We start from the raw sequence: 20,337 nt of genomic DNA, 5'->3' as shown, positions 1-20,337 counted from the left end.
ATCGTACAAGTTTTAAAAAGAACTTACTTGTTTTAGACTATCTTCAAATGCTCACAAAAAGACATTGTTTCGGAGATCTATCTTGTTTCAAACTCTGGACTTATCCACATTTGTGACTTCTCCTGAGTACTAGGATAGCTTTGAGGGACAGCTCCCTGGGTGGCCTTGTACCAACACAGACTCCTCCCTTTCTTGCCTATAGCTCTCTAGAATAACTATAGAATGTGCTGGAAGTGCAACGTCTGAAACAGGGACTGGCCAGAACAGCTAGAGCTCTATTCCAGTCTCCTGTAGAAACGGGATGCCTTTCAAAGCTTTAGTTTCTTAAAGCCCAGAACAGGATGCCTTCTGTTGTCCCTCAGCTGCAGTGCAAGTAGGGCACATGCAGACAAGATTCCATCTGCCCTGGGCAGCTTTCCTGAACCTTGGGGGATGAAGCTTGCCCTGACTTCCGGGTTTCTATTGTCCCTTGCTCCCTATCTGTAAGTAATAAATCTGCTTCATGTAACTTATATGTGGGGGTGTTCTGTCTCATTCGACTCAGACGATTTGGTAACCAGTGCACTTGAACCTGCTTCACAAACCCCACTTGGGGCCCAGGTCCTGTAAAGGGTGGATGGTTGAACCTAAATAAGTGATCCATCCATCTGCCATCAGTGGTAGAAGGGCTGCGTATCCCCTGGGGGTCAGATCAAGCTCTCCTCCACACAAAGGCTACATTTTACCTGTGACAATAGTTCCCAGAACCTACAGTTCAGATAACCAAATGAGCAACCCTTGCAAAGCAAAGCAAAGCATCTGCAAACCTGCCTGTCAGCAGCACCTGATTCCTTTCTTTGCATAAACCCTGTGGCATACAGAGCAGCCTACACTGCTATTTTAGATGGAGAGTTTATACAATGTAAAAATGTAAAACCCACATCTGTGGTTCTCAGCCAATATCGAAAACGTACAACCATTTAAAATCAGGAAGACATTCGGCTTTCTTAAACTGTTGAAAACAAACCCAGCATTACTCAGGTCTACTCGTGAGAATCAGATACCCAACCTCTATCTATGCTATTTAGTCTTCACAGAGAAATAGGAATACTGTGAAACATTTAGTTTTGCTGTTATTCCTGCCCTTCGGTGCCATTCGGAGGCACAGTCAGTGTTCTTTATGTGTCAGGAGCTATGCTAGGTATCAGTAATTGAAGATAAGAAACATGGTCGGATTCTTCAAATGCTGCAACCTAGCTGAGCAGTTGAACACAGCACAGTCAAAATCATGAGATTACAAAGATGAAGAGAGAACTAGGGGAAAACAGGTGAGAGAGAGAATCAGACAGACCTCACAGGAGCGTGACATATGAGCTGAGACAGAAAGAAGGACAGAGAAGGAAGTAGTGGTGGCCATAAGGGTATGACTGTGCCAGTTGCGTGCAGGTGTGGCTGCAGCTGGTATATGAGGCACATTTGTGCAAACTAGAAAAAAATGATGTCCCTTCTGGATGGATATAGCCATGTGGAAACACTCTGTTGAGTTCAGTGAACAACCTGTCTAGGAATGGTTGGTAATCTGCAACACCTGGGGCACTGTGTTTGAGAAGTGGTAAGGCATGTGGTAATATAAGAGGGTTGTGAGGCATCTTAAATGCAATGCTAAGGAGTTTGGACTAGACTGCAGGCAGTGGGGAATCATTGCAGTTTTTAATTCAGGAGTGGCCCACAAGAAAGACATATCTTAATTCTGTTGGCTAAATGGAGAATGGATTAGGATTGAGGGGGGAGGCCAGGAATGAAATGAAAATGTCCAGTTCATGACTTACAACAATAGTCCAAGCATGAGTTGATCGAGGTCTAGATCACAGCAGTACATCCAGTGGTCCTAACTCAGTAGAAAAAGAATAGGATAAGTAAAGGTAAAAGAGCTTGCAATAGGGACAAAGTGTAGATTTAGTGGGAAATGGAAGGGGGCTCCATGGTTTCAAATAGTAATCAAGATCCCAAAGACAGACTAGTTTTATCCATATGCTAACAGAGTTCAAAATGTGAAACATCTAGGGTGGAATTTATGATTCACTGTTGTCCTATGGGATAGCAAGTGGGTAGGGTATAAGATGATTTTAAGTGATAAACCAAAGCCTTCAGTGAATATCAAGAAGTGATGAGAATATTGGACAATGATGGGAAAGGAATGAAAAATACAACTAGTAATACAACTGTGGGAAAGCCAGGCTGTGGCTAGATTGGGTATGAATATCAAATATGGCATTAGTGTGGGACACTCGACACACATTTGATATTTCTGGGTTTCAACTCTCTAATCTCTGTAACACAATTAATGATGTGTTCTCATAGGATTGATATAAAGTAGTGGTTGGCAAACTATGGCCTGTGGGCTAAATTCACCTGCTGTCAAGCTGTATAGGAATCCAGCTACTTCCATTGGTTTCCATAGTGCCCATGGTTGCTTTCTCACCACAACAGCAGAGCTGAATAGTTGCAACAGAAACCTTATGGCCCACAGAGCAGAAAACAGTGACTCTGTGACCCTTTACAGAAAAAGTTGTAGAGACAACACCAAAAATCACCAAGCTCAGTGTATGGCACATAGCAGACACTCAATATAAATATAAATTTCTCCCCTCCTGCTGTTTTGAGAAAGTCATATTAATCACTGAGGGGACATGAGAAAGTACTTTTCACTTCATGACCCTGGCCTGCAGGGAACAAGTTCCTTTTCTTCCCCAGGTTGGGAAGGAAGCAGCATTGTTAGAAAAGAACTGGTCTCAGAATAAGAAGATATAGTAAGGGTTGCAAGAACACTCTGATGATACTAGGAAGTTGTATCCATACCTCACAGAGGACTTTGAAAACAGAAGCTAATACAGCCTTGTGAAAAGCATCTGTTACTGTATTAGGTATCAATTAACAGTCTCTTTCCCCAGAGTTAAATTTCTGCTCAAAACAGAAAGCTCTGGGGATAGTCACGCTATTATGAGAAAGCGGAAAGTAAAACCAGCTTAACTTGCACAGCCCGAGTTCATGGATTAAGGGAGGGCAGACGGTGGGTGAAGCAGCAGCTTCTCTCAAAGGGAGAGGAAAATTATTATGTAGATGCTGATTTTAAAGAGTTGATGAGAGAAAATTCTACCTTGTCTCAGCCTCCAATGCTTTAGGATAAAGAAAAACACACACCTCCTTTATAGGTTAAAATCCAAACGAAATTCATTTGGAGGGTGAGCTAGCTTCTTCCATTCAGACTCTTACAATATTCAATTTTGTGAAAATTTAAGTAGACATCAACTCATGAAAAGATTTACAACCAGATGAAAAAGAAATGTGAAGTCTGATTGGAGCCAAAGAAATTCAATAGAAAATCAATAGCTGTTCAGTAAAGTATAACCCAAACAGTCCTAGGTGAGGAAGGCTCTCAAGGGGCTCAGTGTGGCTCTGAGCAGAGCAGGCAGTGGGACAGGAGCTAAGAAGCAGGTATGTAGAAATTAACAGAACCTCCTCAGGCAGAGATAAAATAATGGCTGAAGGAAGAAAGGCATTTCCTTATTTGGGCCGTGTTGCAATGAAAATGACTGGATATTTTCCAAATTCCCATTGGTGGCAATATGGTGCCTTAGAGAACCTCTTCTGCACAGAAAGTACACCATGAGGCCACGCCACCACAGCCAGGTCAGATAAACAGCAAAGGCCTGTCATCTGATCTTCAGGCTCACTTATTTTTAAATGTATGCATCAAAGTGCAACAGGGGAGAAAAGCTCATCAAAGCTTTGGCATTTGCCAAATAACCAAGACGGGTAAACAAAGAATCCAAAACAGTTTTTTTCAATTATAATATTTATTTCTTTAAGCTCATAAATACACTTGATATATTGTTAAAATCTGCCTATCAAAACGGTTTACTGCCTTAAAGTTTCTTCAGGCTAATCTGTATATAAAACTATTTTAAAAAGGTGTATGTGACTAGCACTTGGTAAATATTCCATGTAATTTAAAATATTTATAATGGCTCATAAGCTAGAGTCTGAAAAATAAAGACCAGGACTTAAAGCAGATTTTTTTTTGCTTTGAATTTTAATATTACTCATAATGCAATAACTTTACTTATATAACACAATAATTTTCACACCTGCAGAAGAATATTTCTTCTTTTAAGAAATATAGTAAAGCGTGTCAGCTTTTTTATATAGCAAATATGAATGGCTAATTCATGTTATCCTAGACTCTGGCCTACTATTTCATATTTTCACTGCATACATAGTTCATTCCATCTGTAGTATGGCAAATTATCACCTTTCAGAAAATAAGATTACCTACTAATGTTTTTCTGCCTGTAAGCTAAAACATGCTCTGAAACAGAACAGGTTGCTCACCTCAAGGATATTATGTAGGGTCTCTGCTAGTTTCCCAAAGTGAAAGAAAATTGTCATTGTATTAATGAAATACATCTAATTTATCACAGCATGAATCTGTTGTTGTTCTTCATAGTGTCATTGATTTATTTTTTAATTCAACCAAATCCTGAATAAAACTACATGCTCTGACATGAATGCACAAGTTAGATAGTCCTATATAAAATGTTGCCAGAAACAAATGCAATTCTAAGATTCAAACTAAAATCTGAGTGTTTTACAAAATCTATATTTGAAGAATCCATTTGGTTGAGAACTTAGATGACATCAGATAGGACAACTGCCCTTCAATATTCCAATTTGAGCTCTAGATAGTATATTGATTAAAGCTAAAACGATGACTTGAAGGCCAGGATTCTTCCTCTCCTGTGCAAATATCCTGAGGTTGGCTGCAGTGACAGATGCTGCAACCAAACAAACTCATCTGGAGCTGCACCTGGTTGACTTGGCTGTCCTTGGCACTGCTGTGGCATAGGCTTGAAGTAGCTATTTAAAGTGGCATTCAACACTTGTGGTTGCATCATGAGTGACTCAATGAGAGAGAAGTTAAAGCATGAAATCTAGGGTGTCAATGACCTCTAGTGTCCTGAAACAAAATCTTGGGACACTAATAAAAATATTTCTTCCTTCTATTCTTGGACCTTTAGAGCGCTTCCTATGAATTTTCATGCCCTATCAGGTTATCACAAAAGTTTGTATTCTGAATGGGCTGACTGTCTTATGTGGATGACAAAGTTGCATCTACTCTAAATTGCCAAATACATGCTGAAGTTCATTGCTTTTTCTGCAGGTGGGTTCTTTATAATAGAACATACTCTAATGGAGAGGTGGTAGTATGTAAGAGTAACATCTTTCTCTCTCTCTCTCTCTCTCTCTCTCTGTCTCTCTCTCTCTCTCTCTCTCTCTCTCTCTCTCACACACACACACACACACACACACACACACACACACACAGGCACATACAATAGACTTTGTCTGGGTACCACTCAGTGAGGGCTGCTGCTACCGGCTTCAGCCACCCTAGACACAGAAACTTGACGACAAACATCAGTTGGGTTCAGGTACCTGTCCTTAGTAATATCCAGAGGAATTCCTTTACTTAAAACTTTCTAAAGACATTAAAGGAAATGATTTAAGTGTAAAAATACACTCATTTTATGCATTAGTTAAGGAGTTAACTTAAACCTAGATATATACACAGCCTATAAATAAATACTATATAGGTGGAAAGTCTGGTATAATTCTGATGTTAGTTCCTAGTATCTCCTGGAAAAACTTTAGAGAGATGAAAGCAAATGTCTTCCTCTTCTATTTTTCTATTTCCTGCCTCTGTGCCAGTTACTACATGTCTCTGTTCCTCATTCATCCATAAGTAGCTGTTTTATTCTAGGTTCATTATGTTTGTGTTAAGCCTGACATAGCAATTGCAGAGAAGTCTCAGTCTCTTCAAGTCCTTCAACGTTCTGCTTATAAACTCTAAAGTGATCATCAACTACAGTCCAGGAGACACTGGGAAAGGAGGTTAAGAACTGGATGTTGCTGACAGATACAGTAAGTGCAGCTTGCCTCCAATGCCCACATACTATGTGGAACAGCTTGCTGGTGTGGCATGAGGTCACCTTCATCTTTCTCTGTCCTCCTGCAGAGGAAGGAAGGATTTTAATGACCAAACAGGCTGTTAATGGGCAAAAATAATTCCCAAGCTTACTGCTATCTTAAAAAGCTTCTACCACCTCTTAGAATACCCAGATAGAATATTTTTAATAAGGGATGTGTCCTGAGAGCTTTATAAATCTCTACTATGCCACATAATCTCCCCTATAAATATAGTAACATTTAACGAGAGCTAGTGCAAATAACAATGAGGAGAAAGAAACAAATTGAGTAGAGTGGACAGCGTTGGGTGACCAGCTAAGCTCGCTCCCTCTCAAAGTCACTAGCTCCTACACACCAAGCTCACGTTATACATAATGCAGATTTATGCCTCAGGGCATTACAGATTACCGAATGCCATGGAACTCTGGGGTTATTCTCAAATAGAATCAAACCACCAATGCTAACTCAATGCTCAAAACAAAAATAACTATTGTAATCTATGGTTATTTCATGAATTGTATTTTAGCAGCTGTTTTGTTTTTTCCTTTAGAACCATGTTTTGATCACAATTTTTTTCAAATAAACTTTGTTAATTATGATAAAGGAAAACACCTTCCTTTATCCAAATGATCAATTCAAATGGGTATACAGACAGAGTCTCTAAGTTAGGAATGGCTCTTACTTGGGGTCAGTTAAAACGTCAGGTAGCGCCAGAAAGGCAAGTTTTAAAAATTATGAACATATTTTGTTTATGAATTTCAAACTCTAAAAAATTATAAGATTGTCATTTGTTAATTAAATAATTTGAAACATTTTGTGGAAAACAAAGCATTCTCTAGAGTTACTGTGATGATTTAAAACACGTTTCTTCTAGTTCTGTTTTTTGCTCTGAATTATTTTAAATTTTATTTGAATAATTAGTGTATGTATTTCTAGTGGACTGCCTTTTTTGTGGAACAAACTGGAAATGTAGAGGAATTAAAATTAATAAAGTGCCCAAAGCTGTTTAGTTTTCATGATTCAATTTATGCAATATTTAGCATTCAATAAAATATTCAATATTTTATATGTGATATGTAATATTCAATAAAACTGACTAATTCAACACTCCTTAACAAATAATCCTATAGGATCTCTGGGAAGAGAATATTTTGTTTTATATTATATGCCAAATATTTCTATAAAATATAAAAGTGGCTAAGAAAAAGGAAAATATCGGTGACATTCAATATAGCGTCTTCTCATGTTTAGTCCCAGTATAACTAACTGCTGTATCTATGCCATATCACAATCACAATGCTAATCAATAGTATGACTATTAGTATATCAATATATACTATATATATCGATGTATCAATCCTCATAAGATTCTCTGCAACATGCTGGGGTGGGGGTGGGGGGAAGCTAAATTATTGTAACAATATAAATAAACATGGATAAGACAATAACCAACCATCTCCTTGAGGAATCAAAGCAATTTCACGTACTTATCAGATGGACTTTCAGATTGAAGTTCCACTAGAGAACATAAATGCTTAAAAGTAAACAATACAGGGTGGCTACCTGAAGTCAAGGTATATGCCCCATGGGAAATTTCTTATAAACTCTTAGCATTTGGAAAGTATTTGTTTTTCTTCTTCCTTTTAATGATAGATAAAGCTCAGATAAGAAGACTTAATCAAAAACAGTATTCAAATCCTTCTAGAGTATTCCAAAGTGGACAGTGTTAAATATTGCAACCTTCCTTCATAATATTTACGCTTACCTAAAAGAGTAGATCATGTATTTTACAAACTTCCTCACATGAAATAAAGAAAACAAACTTGCTAATAATCAAAGCAGTGTATATAAATTTTCAAGGCCAGAATATTTAAATACTGCTGATGTACTCTATTTTGTGATAACACTAAGTAATATAGAAAGAACTCATTTTTTAACACTGAAAATGATAATTACTGTATTTATTGAGGTTTAAAAAATAAAGCTTGAAAAGAATCTGATGTCTTTTAATATTAATGAAAACTAATGATTTTTCTAAAGAGATGGAAAAACTGCTTGGATATTAAGACTAGACCTCTTCAGATGCAACCAAGAAGCAAAGAGGAATCCAAAAGTGCATGATTCTTGGGTAATTTACTTTTTCAAAAATATTCACTTGCAAGGTGATGACTTAGTTCATTGTGCAAACTGGGACACTCTGAAGAGTAAAAAGAAATGCTATTAATAATTAGACATGGACAAAAGGTATTAGCCAAGACTATCTCCATAAAAGCAGAACATATGGCACCCTAGGTTACAACGGGATGTGGGGGTGTGAGCTTTTTATGACTTCTTCTTCTTCTTTTCTTGCCCTTCTCTGCCATGACCAAACGTGGCCAACTGAACAGTGGTGAGTTCTCAGGGCAGCCTTTCCGGGAAAGCAGAGAAGCGTGGATCTAGAAATAGGATGGCTACAGCTAAAAAACATAATATTTGAGACATTTAAACCAAAACCCAATGGTGTTTTCTATCTTATCTGTTTTATTTTCTTATGCCTTGTTTCTTTCAGGTTTATGACCTGTTAGTCTTCATGGATGATACACTTTATGAAAGGGAAAAGCAAATCTTCAAGCTAAACCTCTGCAGATTGGCCAAGTTCTTTTAAACTCTATCATCTGTTAACATCTCTGAACTCTCATGCTATGTTATTGGAAGAACACAAACAGCTTAATCTGTACAGATGGGATGCAGAGAGGAAAGGGGAAGAAAGGAAAATGGTAAACCACCAATAAAGAAACAGTGTGACTGGCATAATAATTAGCCCACTGCAGATAAGAATGAGAGTACTGCTCAGTACAAAGAGGTGCCTCAATGCAGAGGAGAGCACTGCACGGTACACAGAGGGGCCTCAATATAGATGGGTTTCTGTGTTGTTCACACTGCATCACTTCATGTTTTTGGCTCATTTTTGGTTTTAAAGCCTATTGTTATATTTTCTTACCACTAAGATGGCCATCAGAAAACTAAACAAAATGTTACACAGCCCAAGTTGTTCACTTGGCTGGATCTACTTACAAGCATAACATGTGTAAGTTCTGTTCTTGAACTGAAAGAAAATCATTTATGATTCTGTTCCAATGCCTTCCTTCATTTTTCATTCAAAGCATTAGAATAACTGATCCGTACACTATAAATAGAATGAGAATGTTATGTATTCTTTCTCCCTTGATAAGTACACAGTAGTTTTTGTTTTATTTTGATTTATTTTCTTTTTACTATTTCTGTGGCTTGAAAGGCCTACACTCTAATTTAGTTGGAATAGGGAGATAGTTCTCAAGGAGTTATCAACAGGGCAACCAAACAGGTACCAGTATCTAAGAAACTCATAATTTGGACTCCTGGCTCTGTGGAGAGCTGAATTTCCAAGCACAGACTGCCCATCTGCCACCACCAGCTCCCGACTTGATCCAAGGATGGCTATCGTGTCCTGGCCCTTCAGGTGCCGTGCTGCACCGTGCCAACAACAATGGACCTGTGGATGTATGCAGGGAATAAGATGCAGGCAAGAAACACGGTCATCTCCTTCCCTCCGTTCCACGCATTTTCAGGGAGAGAAAACTGGTGCTAGTGAGGAGGAATAAAAAAACTTACATAGTACCATCATTTGTGGCCCTCTGAACTCCATTTTTCAGTTTAACTTACTTTTTCTCTGTAGGGGGCTATTGATGAAAAAAAGTGGAGAAATATTTCTCTAATCAATCATTCCCCACTTTTCTTAAACTAAAATAAAGCCAGTTCCTGAGGGGCACAAGACATGTATGCGTGTGTGTGTGTGTGTGTGTGTGTGTGTGTGTGTGTGTGTGTGAGAGAGAGAGAGAGAGGGAGTGAGTGAGTGAGAGAGAGAGGAGGAGGGGGAAGAGCAGTGGGGGAAAGGGAGGGAGGAAGTGGTGGCTATGCATAAATGAGGAAACTTAGGAGTGGAAAGCAGGTCCTAAACAATGCCCCCACTTGACCTGTATGCTGCCCCGAAAAAGCTGCTGTATGCTCTCACTGTTTGGTTCAGACGAATAGAAAAGTGTTTCCGCAGATTTCGCCTCCTGCTGTTCTTATCCAATAAGGGCTGCTTACGTTCTAGCTTCCTGACCTGACACCTGAGATCAGCCTGTTGTCTGGCACTGCCCAGTACACACATCCACTTATGCTCTTAGAGGGAGTCTTCCCTCAGAGGACTCAGCCATGAGCCCAGATTCCTGGATTTGCCGGAAACCCAGATGATTTCCTTTGTTCTTGATCTTCTTAAGACATCCAAAGTGAGGGCCCTGTGTGGTACTGATGAGTCTAGTTTCTTTCAGATCTCAGGTGGGCTGTGCTACTTCCTGATTGTTGTTTCATCCCAAAGGCTGAGAATATTGCCTGCCACAAGACCCATTTCTCAAACATGCTTTTAAACACCTTTTAGACTGACGTCACTATAAGCAATATTTACAGGGAAATAGCTACTGCAGTTTACTTGGGAAGAAGCCAAGGAAAAGAGAGAAAAATGTTTCCAGTCCAGAGACTGACTAAATTGCCATGACCTGGAAGAGGTACAGGATCAAGCTGAATTCCAATTTTTGCCCAAGAAGCTGGCAGCAAGTTGAGCCCTTTTCTTCCCCTTGCACGATCCTATGAAAGGCACACTAAAGTCAGCAATTCCTGTCATAGTAACCCAGGGAGTAGTTCCAGTCAGGCCCTGGGCCCATTCAGCTGAGCCACACACTCACAAACCACCTCAAATTAAACTGTGTACATTATTTCTGTATGAGGGCATGTACAGTTACCAACATACACTGACAAGAGTCAAAAAAGACAGAGTCCATCATACAGATATAAACCTGTGTCCCATTACCAAGTCACACCGTATCCCAGAGAACTAAGAAATGAGTATTTCTATTCTCCCTGTCATTATGTTTTGAATAGTATGATTATATTTCACAGTTTTATATATGTGTGCAAAAATGTTAATTTGTTAAATGTAATATTTCAGATATACCACATTGTTAAACCCCGTTTTGGCTTTTTTTCAGGTATTAACACACCAGAACATCCAAGTAAGAGAAGTGGCTCCTTATGTGACACCAGGGAACATGTTCCAAACGAGTTGACTTCTTATTGTCAGAGAAATACCCAAAGACAAAAATAGTAGATCAATTGATCTTGTAATAATTTTTTATATCATAGGGGATGCATACAGCATGGGCTGAACAATTATTGCTTAACTGATTATTGCGTATTTATTTCATATCAAAGAATAGATATTTTAGCCTGTTATGCAACACCTGATAGACAGGGTCAAATTTTTCCTTCCATACTAGGGATTTGGCAAATAATCTTATAGTTTTTATACTTTCTTCATTACAGGAATCTATTAAGTTATAAAAAACTGAAAGAGAAAAACACACAAATATTTTAATGATATGAAATCCCAGTTAAAGAGAAGAGAATATTTTAAGGACATTTTTAAATTCTGGAAAGAATGGAGTGTCTAAGTACCTACTTTCATGTGTGTGGCACACATACAGCATATGTTCAACTAAATTATCATACTGAATAAGCAAAAAACTGGAAAGGCAAGGTCCACAGATATACTGCTTTAAAGCTACCTTACCTCCTAAGTGAGGACGAACACGAAGGTTCCCAGCATTCCTACACAAGGGCTTCACAACATAGGAAAGAGCCTGATGTACCCACAAAAAAGTAAATAGTGAGGGCTAGAATATCACCCTACTGCAGCTGTAATATTACTACTTTTTCTTAAGTTGTGAAAATACTATCCACACATACCTGCATTACCACTCCCCTCACCAAGAATTACTCCAGAAAGAAAAAAAAAAAAAGAAACAAGTTATAGGACTCCAGAAGAGTACAGGAAAAGGTAGTGGTTTATATAAGACATTACACAGAGCCATTTTTAAAAGGCTCTAAACCTCAGACAAACGAACAATAATTTTACTAAACTACTATGTAATCAAATGTAAATAATTTCCATAATATTTCACTATTCAAACAGAGAGGAAAATGTAGACATATAAACAAACATAAATCCTGTATGGAAATTTAGTAAAGAATCAACTTATAGTGAAGATTGACTTAGCTTGATTAACAATGTGGAAACAAATTTACCATTTATAACTGCATAAAATTTTCCAAAACCAATGTCTTTGGCTGCTGGGTAGAGTTTGTAGGTCGATTTCTTGTCTATTCATACAGACACAATTTGAAGCAAATTTAAATAATATGTTGGATGCATATGTAAAGGTCTATTGTAATGAGCCGTGGTCATAGTTACCTTCTTAGAGATTAAGAAACGGCTATTTCTTCTAAAATTTACAGATTAAATGAACTACCTTGTGTAGGAAATCAGGTTATTGACCTTATTCTATCCTTGTGAGAAATTCTTTGGGAAAATATACATATATCTTAAATTTTTTCTGTAACAGTACTTAACTTTAGATATAGGTTAATAATGTCATTATGAACAAATAAACTTCAGTAACCTTTCAAATTGTCTTTGACTTAATTGCTTTATTTTTATATAGTTGGCTAACTTTCTCTGGAACTTTTGATGGAACAATGATTTATTCCTTAGTTGCCTAAAGGCTTGAAAAAAACTCATTTAACACCCACAATACTCACTTAACTCCAGAATCTGTCTCATTCATTTTCAAAATTCACTCCATATTTTTAGTAGTAACTCAAGTATGTACCTAAACACTTGATATTGGAAAGAGCAGTAGCCTTTCTCAATCAAAACCCACAAATGTGGCACATTTATTTTTTTCTTACAAGTTAAGTGAAAGGAAACAACTTATCCAAAATTACAAAAAAACCTAAAGTCTTCCATTTGCCACAAAATAAGCATTTCTTTGTTATAGACAACAGATATCATTTTATTTCACGTAGGTGCATGTCCTGGCTGGAAAGTAAAATGCCTTTAGAAGTCAACCAGAAAGAAAACCAAACAAAAAGCAGTTTTACGATCATCTGCATTAGCTGATTATTTACATTATTTATGTGCTATAGATTATCATGTAGAATCTTAATTTCCAGTCAAAAATCTCATATGGTCTATTACAAATTCTGAAATCATTACCGTTTACAAGAGAGAATATATTAGAAAAAACAGTAAATAATCAAAAGAATCCATGTGATGACACACTCTTCCCTTCTCCATTCCATACTCCATTTTCATCCATTATGCACAAAATGTCAATACTATACTCCTGCAGCTAAAGATGGCTTTTTGAATTTTTACTTATCATTCATACTGCAATACAGAACTAAATATATGGAGTGGAAATTGGTTTGGGCTAACCTTGAAAGCTCTAGATAAAATTAGACAAACAGAATCACACAGTTGAATTACATACTGGAATTAGTGACAAAAAATTTACTATGAGATTTAGATACATGCAGTCACAATGGGAAAATATGAATTTGCCTTCATTTTAAGCAAATACTTTATGAACTCAGACATGGTAATACCTCAATTGTAAAAAAAAAAAAAAAAAATCAACAACAGTCAGAAACATGCACTGTTAAAGAAGGCCTCACAAGGTGGGTACGTGGATGCATTCTGGACATTGACTCATTTTTTACACAGCTTAGTAAAACAGTCCCTTCCTCATGTGTGTGGTGCCTGCCCTCTGAGCTACCTGGGGCCATGCTCTCGTCTCTTTCCTTGAACCTCTACAGAGCCAGGCTAAGAGGTACCTCCTCTCCTTCCAGTGACAGTACCTTACCTTTGTTTAAGATGGAGATCAGGCCCTCATCTTCCACAAGACTCAGTGCCTGATGAGTCTGAGCTAGTGCTTTCTCCTCAACCTCCAAGTCACCAACATGATACAGCGCCAGGAAAACGAGGACTCTCTTTCATCCTCTGTTGCCCATGCCCCTTTCTACAGACAATTATTATTATTTATGAAAGGGTAATGCCACTTTATGACATTAACCAGAATGAATTACTATATTGGACTAAATAAGATTTTGGAAAGGAGTTTTTCACTGTCTGTGTAGCCATGCTTTGTTCTGTGTTACTAAAACAGTAAAAAAAGTTATACTCTCTTGCATGTAGGTAGCATCTTTTCTGACCATACACAGGCAAGCAATACCATGGGTTTCATACCTTTGCAGCCACTGATGAGTTAGGTTTCTCCAGCAAGTCCCACAGTTTCTTCCTTTTATCAGGGCAGCAGGTATTATCAAACTCTTCTCCTTCTCGCTCTCGCATAGTCTCTGCCTCTCGCCTCAGTTCTTCGTTCATTTGTTCTTTTTTTTGATGATATCTGGCCTGGCAGCAGGACTCTAAGTAGATCTCATCAATCCCCCAGTAATCAAGTTCTTGGCCAAAAGAAAGTGCACACATTTCTTCCATCATATGGAGTTTCCCTGTCCGGTAGAAATTTAAAATGGAAGTGAAGGCTCCTGGATGCCGATCAAAGAAATACTCGTTCTCGTTCAGATTATAGTCATCGCACACTTCCAGGAGGCTCTCGTGTGTGTTGCAGTCTCGAAGCTTCCCCAGGCGCGTCCTGGGCAGCCTGTCCAGCGTTCTCCACAGGACTTCGTGGTTGAGGCCCCCCACGTTGATTTTAACTCTCCTGGAGCATGTTTTGCTCCGGATAATGTCCACAGGCTCTGGAGGAAGAGAAAGTGTCGACCTTGAAGTCTTCCTGTTTAAGCCCGGGGGAGCCTTTTCTGCCATTTTGAACTGGACAAAGCTGCAGAGCCAGGATCCTTAAAAAATGAGGTCAACTGAAGCAATATCCTTCGGGGGCAGGCATTTCCACTGACAAAGCTGGAAGAAAGCAACAATCACTTGGTAACTTGCATTTTCCTAGAGTATTTCCTGTTCTATGGGATCATTCTGTTGTTACAACCAGAAGGTACAATATTAATGACTGAATACAACCAGAAGGTACAATATTAACGACTAGATAGTTTTGGAGATACACATCTTTCCTTTAGGATATAGGAAAGGGGGGAAAAGACAACACAATGTACTACACAGAAGAGGCTGTGTATTCAATGATATATACCTATAGGCGGGCAACTCCCAAACATGTCATGAGAGACCTCTTTTTCAAGCTGCAGACTAAAATATCCATGTGCTTGATCAACTCTTTTTTTTGAGACAGGGTCTCTCTCTGTGACCCAGGCTGGAGTGCAGTGGCACCATCACAGCTCATTGCAGCCTTGATTTCCTGGACTCAGATGATCCTCCCACCTCAGCCTCCCAGGTACCTGGGAAATGCCACCACACCTGGCTACTTCTTGTATTTTTTGTAGAGACGGGGTTTCTCCATGTTGCCCAGGCTGGTCTTGAACTCCAGGGTGCAAGCAATCCACCTGCCTCAGTGTTCCAAAGTACTAGGATTACAGGGTGAGCCACTGCACCTTGCCCTGATGAACTCCTTCTAGATAAACCACAGACATCTTAAGCTAAACTGACCAAGGTGCCAATCTCCTCAACCAGTTCCTGATCATTCTCCATCTCAGATTTATGGCCTTCCCCATCCCATACCCAGTCACCCTCACTAAAACCCTGTGAAGTCCCGATCCGTCCGTCCACATCCAAATAAGCACCAAGTCTTACCAATTATACCTCCTAACCATTGCTTAACGCCTCCAACACTGTTACGAAGGTTCCCATTACCACAATGCTGGTTTGAATCCTCAGCATCACTTGCCTAGACTTCTTTTCCTTTCTTTTTTTTTTTTAAACAGAGTCTCATTCTGTAGCCCAGGCTGGAGTGCAGTGGCACAATCTCAGCTCACTGCAACTTCTGCCTCCCGGGCTCAAGTGATCCTCTCACCTCAGCTTTCCAAGTAGCCGGGACTACAGGCTTGCACCACCATGCCAGGCTAATTTTTTTTTTTTTTTTTTTTTAGAGACAGGGTCTCACTATATTTCCCAGGCTGGTCTGAAATTCCCAAGCTTAAGCAATCGGCCAGCCTTGCCTACACTTCTAATACAGCCTTAAATTGGATCCCAAACTTGAGTCTTGTCCACCTAAAAACCATTTTCCACATAGCTATTAGAATGCTCTGCTAAGACACAAATTTGACCTTGCCACTCACATGCTTTAAATCCTGCAAAATGTCATCATTATTGGAATTTTATTTTTGAAGTCCTACCAGCACTTTAAAGCCTAGTTAGTCCTAGTAGGTCCAGCCTCCTCTCCACCTTCACTTTTCATCTTTCCCTCATCACTATATTCCAGCAACCCCAGACTGCACACAACATTCCCTTTCAAGCTCCTGGCCTTTCCATATTGTGTTCTGGAAACATCTTTCTTGTTTCCTTCTGACTAACCAGTACTTGCTTTTCAAGACTCAGCTCAAACCTCACCTCCTCCAGAAAGCTCTCCATAATATTCCCGCTGTGGGATCATGAAACTTCCACCATACCATTGCAATATACCTTTCCCATAGTATGCTGGGAACTCCTGAGGACAAAGACCATCTTTTCTATTATTATGTTCCTATCACCAAGCACAGTGCTTATACAGTGTAGGAGTTTAATAAATATTAAACAGTTAATCCATTCCATAATTATTTTCCACAAGAGAGCTGACCAAAGTAATCTATGTGGCCAGAAGATGCAAACATGGAGTTATTGGGATCACTTATTTAAAATGCATCTGTGTTTATATGTTATGTATATATAATATACATCAGAACGTTTGTGGGTGTTGTGTGTGTGCGTGTGTGTGTATGTGTGTGTATTCTTCTGCTTCATGGCTTTTTTCTCCTGTGTACTAATTCTTTAAAGTATTACTGCTCTTGTAGTCCCTCTTATTGATCTGTTATTCTGATCTGTAGCAGCAAGCATCTTCTTAGTTATCTTCCCCTATAATGTTTTTGCAGAAAATCATAGAGCTTCAAGCAATTCATCCAGAATACCACCTTTAATATAAAACATCATGTTTCACACAGTAAACAGCTTATACTAAAGGGAAAAACTATTAGATTTAAGAGGTCCTTATAATTAGAACTCTCTTTTAAGATACACACCAATTTCTGCATGCCCCTGGCTTCTCCATCCTGCAAGTTAAATTTATTTCTCCATCTGGAGGCCAAAGATCCTCTTGAATGAATACAAGACAATGTAATGAAAAATGTAGATGGACTATATAAGAATTATTTCAAATGTGGCCAATAAATATACTTGCAGCAGGAGTTTTTTCAACTACAGAGTTACAGGAATATTTTCAGCATACACACACACACACACACACTTTCATCACACATGACAAAAATGCTTATATTTACAAAAATAAGAATATCTATAATGACTGAGTAAGCAACTTAAATTCTCTGGGCTTGAATTTTCTAATTTACAAAATAAAGACAATGGTATCTATTTCATGCACAGTATTATGATGATTAGATGAGATTGTTTATGTGAAATGCTCACTACAAGGAGGTATATCTGAATAGAATAAGAATATTCATATTTCTTCCTAAAGTTTGGTTTCCAAGCACTGAAAGAAAACTAAGATTAAAGCTATATTAGTTTCTATTAAATAAAGTCTAGCTTTTAAATTTTCTCTTTACATATATGTTCTGTCTTTCCCATTGAATTATAAGTAAAGGCCTGGGATTGTGGGTCCAAACTTTTCTCTACTGAGCACTGAACCTACACGTAACAGGCACCTCATAGCATCTGTCTTTGGTGCCACTGATGTTCATGTTCTAATTTTATATTCAGGTGATGATGAACCATCAGGATCAGGCAAAAACAGCTGAAAATATTAGAGATGGGGCAATTCTAGTGATTCATCTGAATATGGAGTCTCCACTAAACAACTTAGTTGTAGGTACACTGACATCTCAACAATCAATCATCGAATTGTCCACATAAATAACAAACTGTGAGCTGATACAGTTTGAATTTGAATACAAATACAAATAAAATAAATGTACTTTTCTTGAACACCACCATGTCTTATGCTAATATGAAGATAAATCATTTTTGAACTGATTATAATATCAGATAAGAGGTTTTCCAGGAAGAGAATTAACTCCAGAATGACACAAATATGTCATTTGTTTGTGGTGAAGGGCATGGTGTGCCTTGCAATTTTGAAGAAGTCATTAAAAAAGGAAATGCTATATCATAGTCACTGGTAGGTCACTATTTGTCTTAAATAATTTCACGTGCATTGTGTATAGTGAATTTTCCTTTTTGTAGGGTGTATGTCTCAAGTGAAGAGAGGTCATAAGACTTAAATTTCAAAACATCTTCTTCACTGATCAAGAACTTTCTATTATAAGAAATCCAGTGTTGATTACAAGTCCCGCAAAAAAAGACACACTGAAATTCAATGCCCTTTCTTGATAGCAGGGATAGAGAAACTAAGGGTGAGAAAACGGCCTGTTGATTTGATTTTCTTAAGATTTAAAGATGACCTGCTCTCATTATTGTTACCATGGTTAAAAGATTTTTTATTCTCTCTGGGCAGAATGTTCTGCTTGTTACCTGATAAAGAGCGCAGGCTCAAAGGCATAAGTTCCTGAGCAGTTGAAGAGCTGTGAATAGTGTTCCAAAAGTTAATCAAGCCTTCCGAATAAGCCTATAATAAATGCAAGCTGCAGAGCATAAGCCCTGATCAACAGTGCCTTTGAAACTCACTGAACCTTTCTGCTTGCTTGCTTGCCTTTCTCCCTTCTATTTCTTCTTCTGTGGGTTTCTCTCTTACTTTCCCCCATGTCTGTTATGCCACATGCTACCTATCTTTCTTCCTTTGCTTTCCCTCCTTTCCTGTCCTGATCCCTAGATCTTTCCATCCTCACAGCCCCTTAAACAAGCACAAAACCAAACTATATTTTTTCAGACTTATACATACTTCATTAAGTTTACTGTAGCCAATGCTAATATAGAGGCCTCCTGGGCTGAAAATACCTTCCAGGAGATAAAAACATCTAAACAGAGTTGGAGGTCTATGGACTCATAAAAGGGGCTCTGTCTGAGGCTCAGGACACCTCAGTTCCGCATTGCCCTCAATTGCTAATTGAACTTTAATTTCTTCACCCATTAAGTGGTGGCATGTCCATGGCTAAAATTCTTTAATCTCCTATGACACTTAATTAATTTTTTCCTTTCACTGCGATTCTGCTCCTTTTACCTCCCCATGCCCTCCAATCACCATCGTTACTTCAGATAGAAATAAAGCTATCATGCTGCTTCACAGTCAATGAAACATTTTCCATGTCTAGTTTCTTGAGGAAGATGGTTTTCATATTTCATTTCAAGAACCTTTACTTTCATATTTATCATGGCTTGAAACAGACTACCTTCAGAACATCATGAAAGTGTCATTTATTTTATTTAGTGTTTAGTTAATTTTCTATCGTTAACTTTTCATTTTAAATTTATGTCCTTTTCTGCCATATAAATTGTACTTCTAGCAATGAGTCTGCCAGTTCCCTGTGGGTAAGGGTATTGTGTTTTACGACCCTAGAGCGTTCGCAAAATTTACGTTTTTAATCTCAGTAATTAAAGTGGAGATGATGTATTTTCTCATCATACTTTTGTAAGTGAATTTATGTCTATCATAATGATTTTTATCCCATAATCACGCAGTTCAATTCTGTATAGAAGTGTAATATAAAATGCAATAATTCAGTGCTTAAATTGTGTAGATATTATGCAACTGTGAATAATTTATAAACATAAATTGTCAGTATAAACAGAAGACACTTTTGTTTGAGACCTCAGAACACATGTTTTCATGTCAAGGGCAAAATCTTAGTGAATATTTTATTTCAGCAGTTTGTTGATTTATTTCACCTCATTCAATCAATTGAAAGTTAAGCTTGCTACAATCAGTCAGCCAGCGCGAATGTACTCAATATCCCTTCATTAGTCTTCTAGAAAAAAAGCGGCTCTGTAAACAATAAACAACAACAAACATTTGAGTTTTGCACAGCTGCACCCTGCTTCTACAGCAGCGTGGCATTATGCTGCCACCCGCTCAGGGCCAAAACTGACAAAACACAACTTTCTCATCATGGCATCTTAATTACAGCTTGAGGCTCCAGGTTTGGAGGGGGAGTGGGGTTTACTGTAGTCTCAAAAATACTAGCATTATGTCATACACTTGACACTTCCTTCATGGAGCCAGGCAGGGTAAGTCACATGTGCGATCCTGTGAAGATAAAAAGCAAACCTTTCTAAAGATGTAAGCGATGTTTAACATTTCATTTTTGTGTTGCTAGAACATGCTGAGCAGGCACTGCAAACAAACAGCTCTGAGACCTTTAAGTCTGTATCACTGCATACATAGCTCTAAGGCATTTTCTTAAATT

General features: G+C 38.3%; 1 protein-coding gene across 2 annotated transcripts in view; it reads right to left on the bottom strand.

Moving 5' to 3' along the window:
- KCNB2 (potassium voltage-gated channel subfamily B member 2) overlaps nucleotides 1–20,337 on the bottom strand; it is a 413,770-nt gene that overhangs the window by 368,249 nt on the left and 25,184 nt on the right. For both annotated transcript variants that reach the window (XM_045398383.3, XM_005563527.5), the window contains exon 2: nucleotides 14,150–14,821. In XM_045398383.3, the coding sequence (XP_045254318.1) occupies nucleotides 14,150–14,728 (579 nt within the window). In that variant the 5' untranslated portion in view covers nucleotides 14,729–14,821. The remainder of the gene's footprint in view (nucleotides 1–14,149; nucleotides 14,822–20,337) is intronic.

Source organism: Macaca fascicularis, chromosome 8 (genome assembly GCF_037993035.2).
Source record: "Macaca fascicularis isolate 582-1 chromosome 8, T2T-MFA8v1.1".
Taxonomy (NCBI): Eukaryota; Metazoa; Chordata; class Mammalia; order Primates; family Cercopithecidae; genus Macaca; species Macaca fascicularis.
Note: the sequence above shows the minus strand (reverse complement) of the source record. Positions and strands in the feature narration are given on the sequence as shown.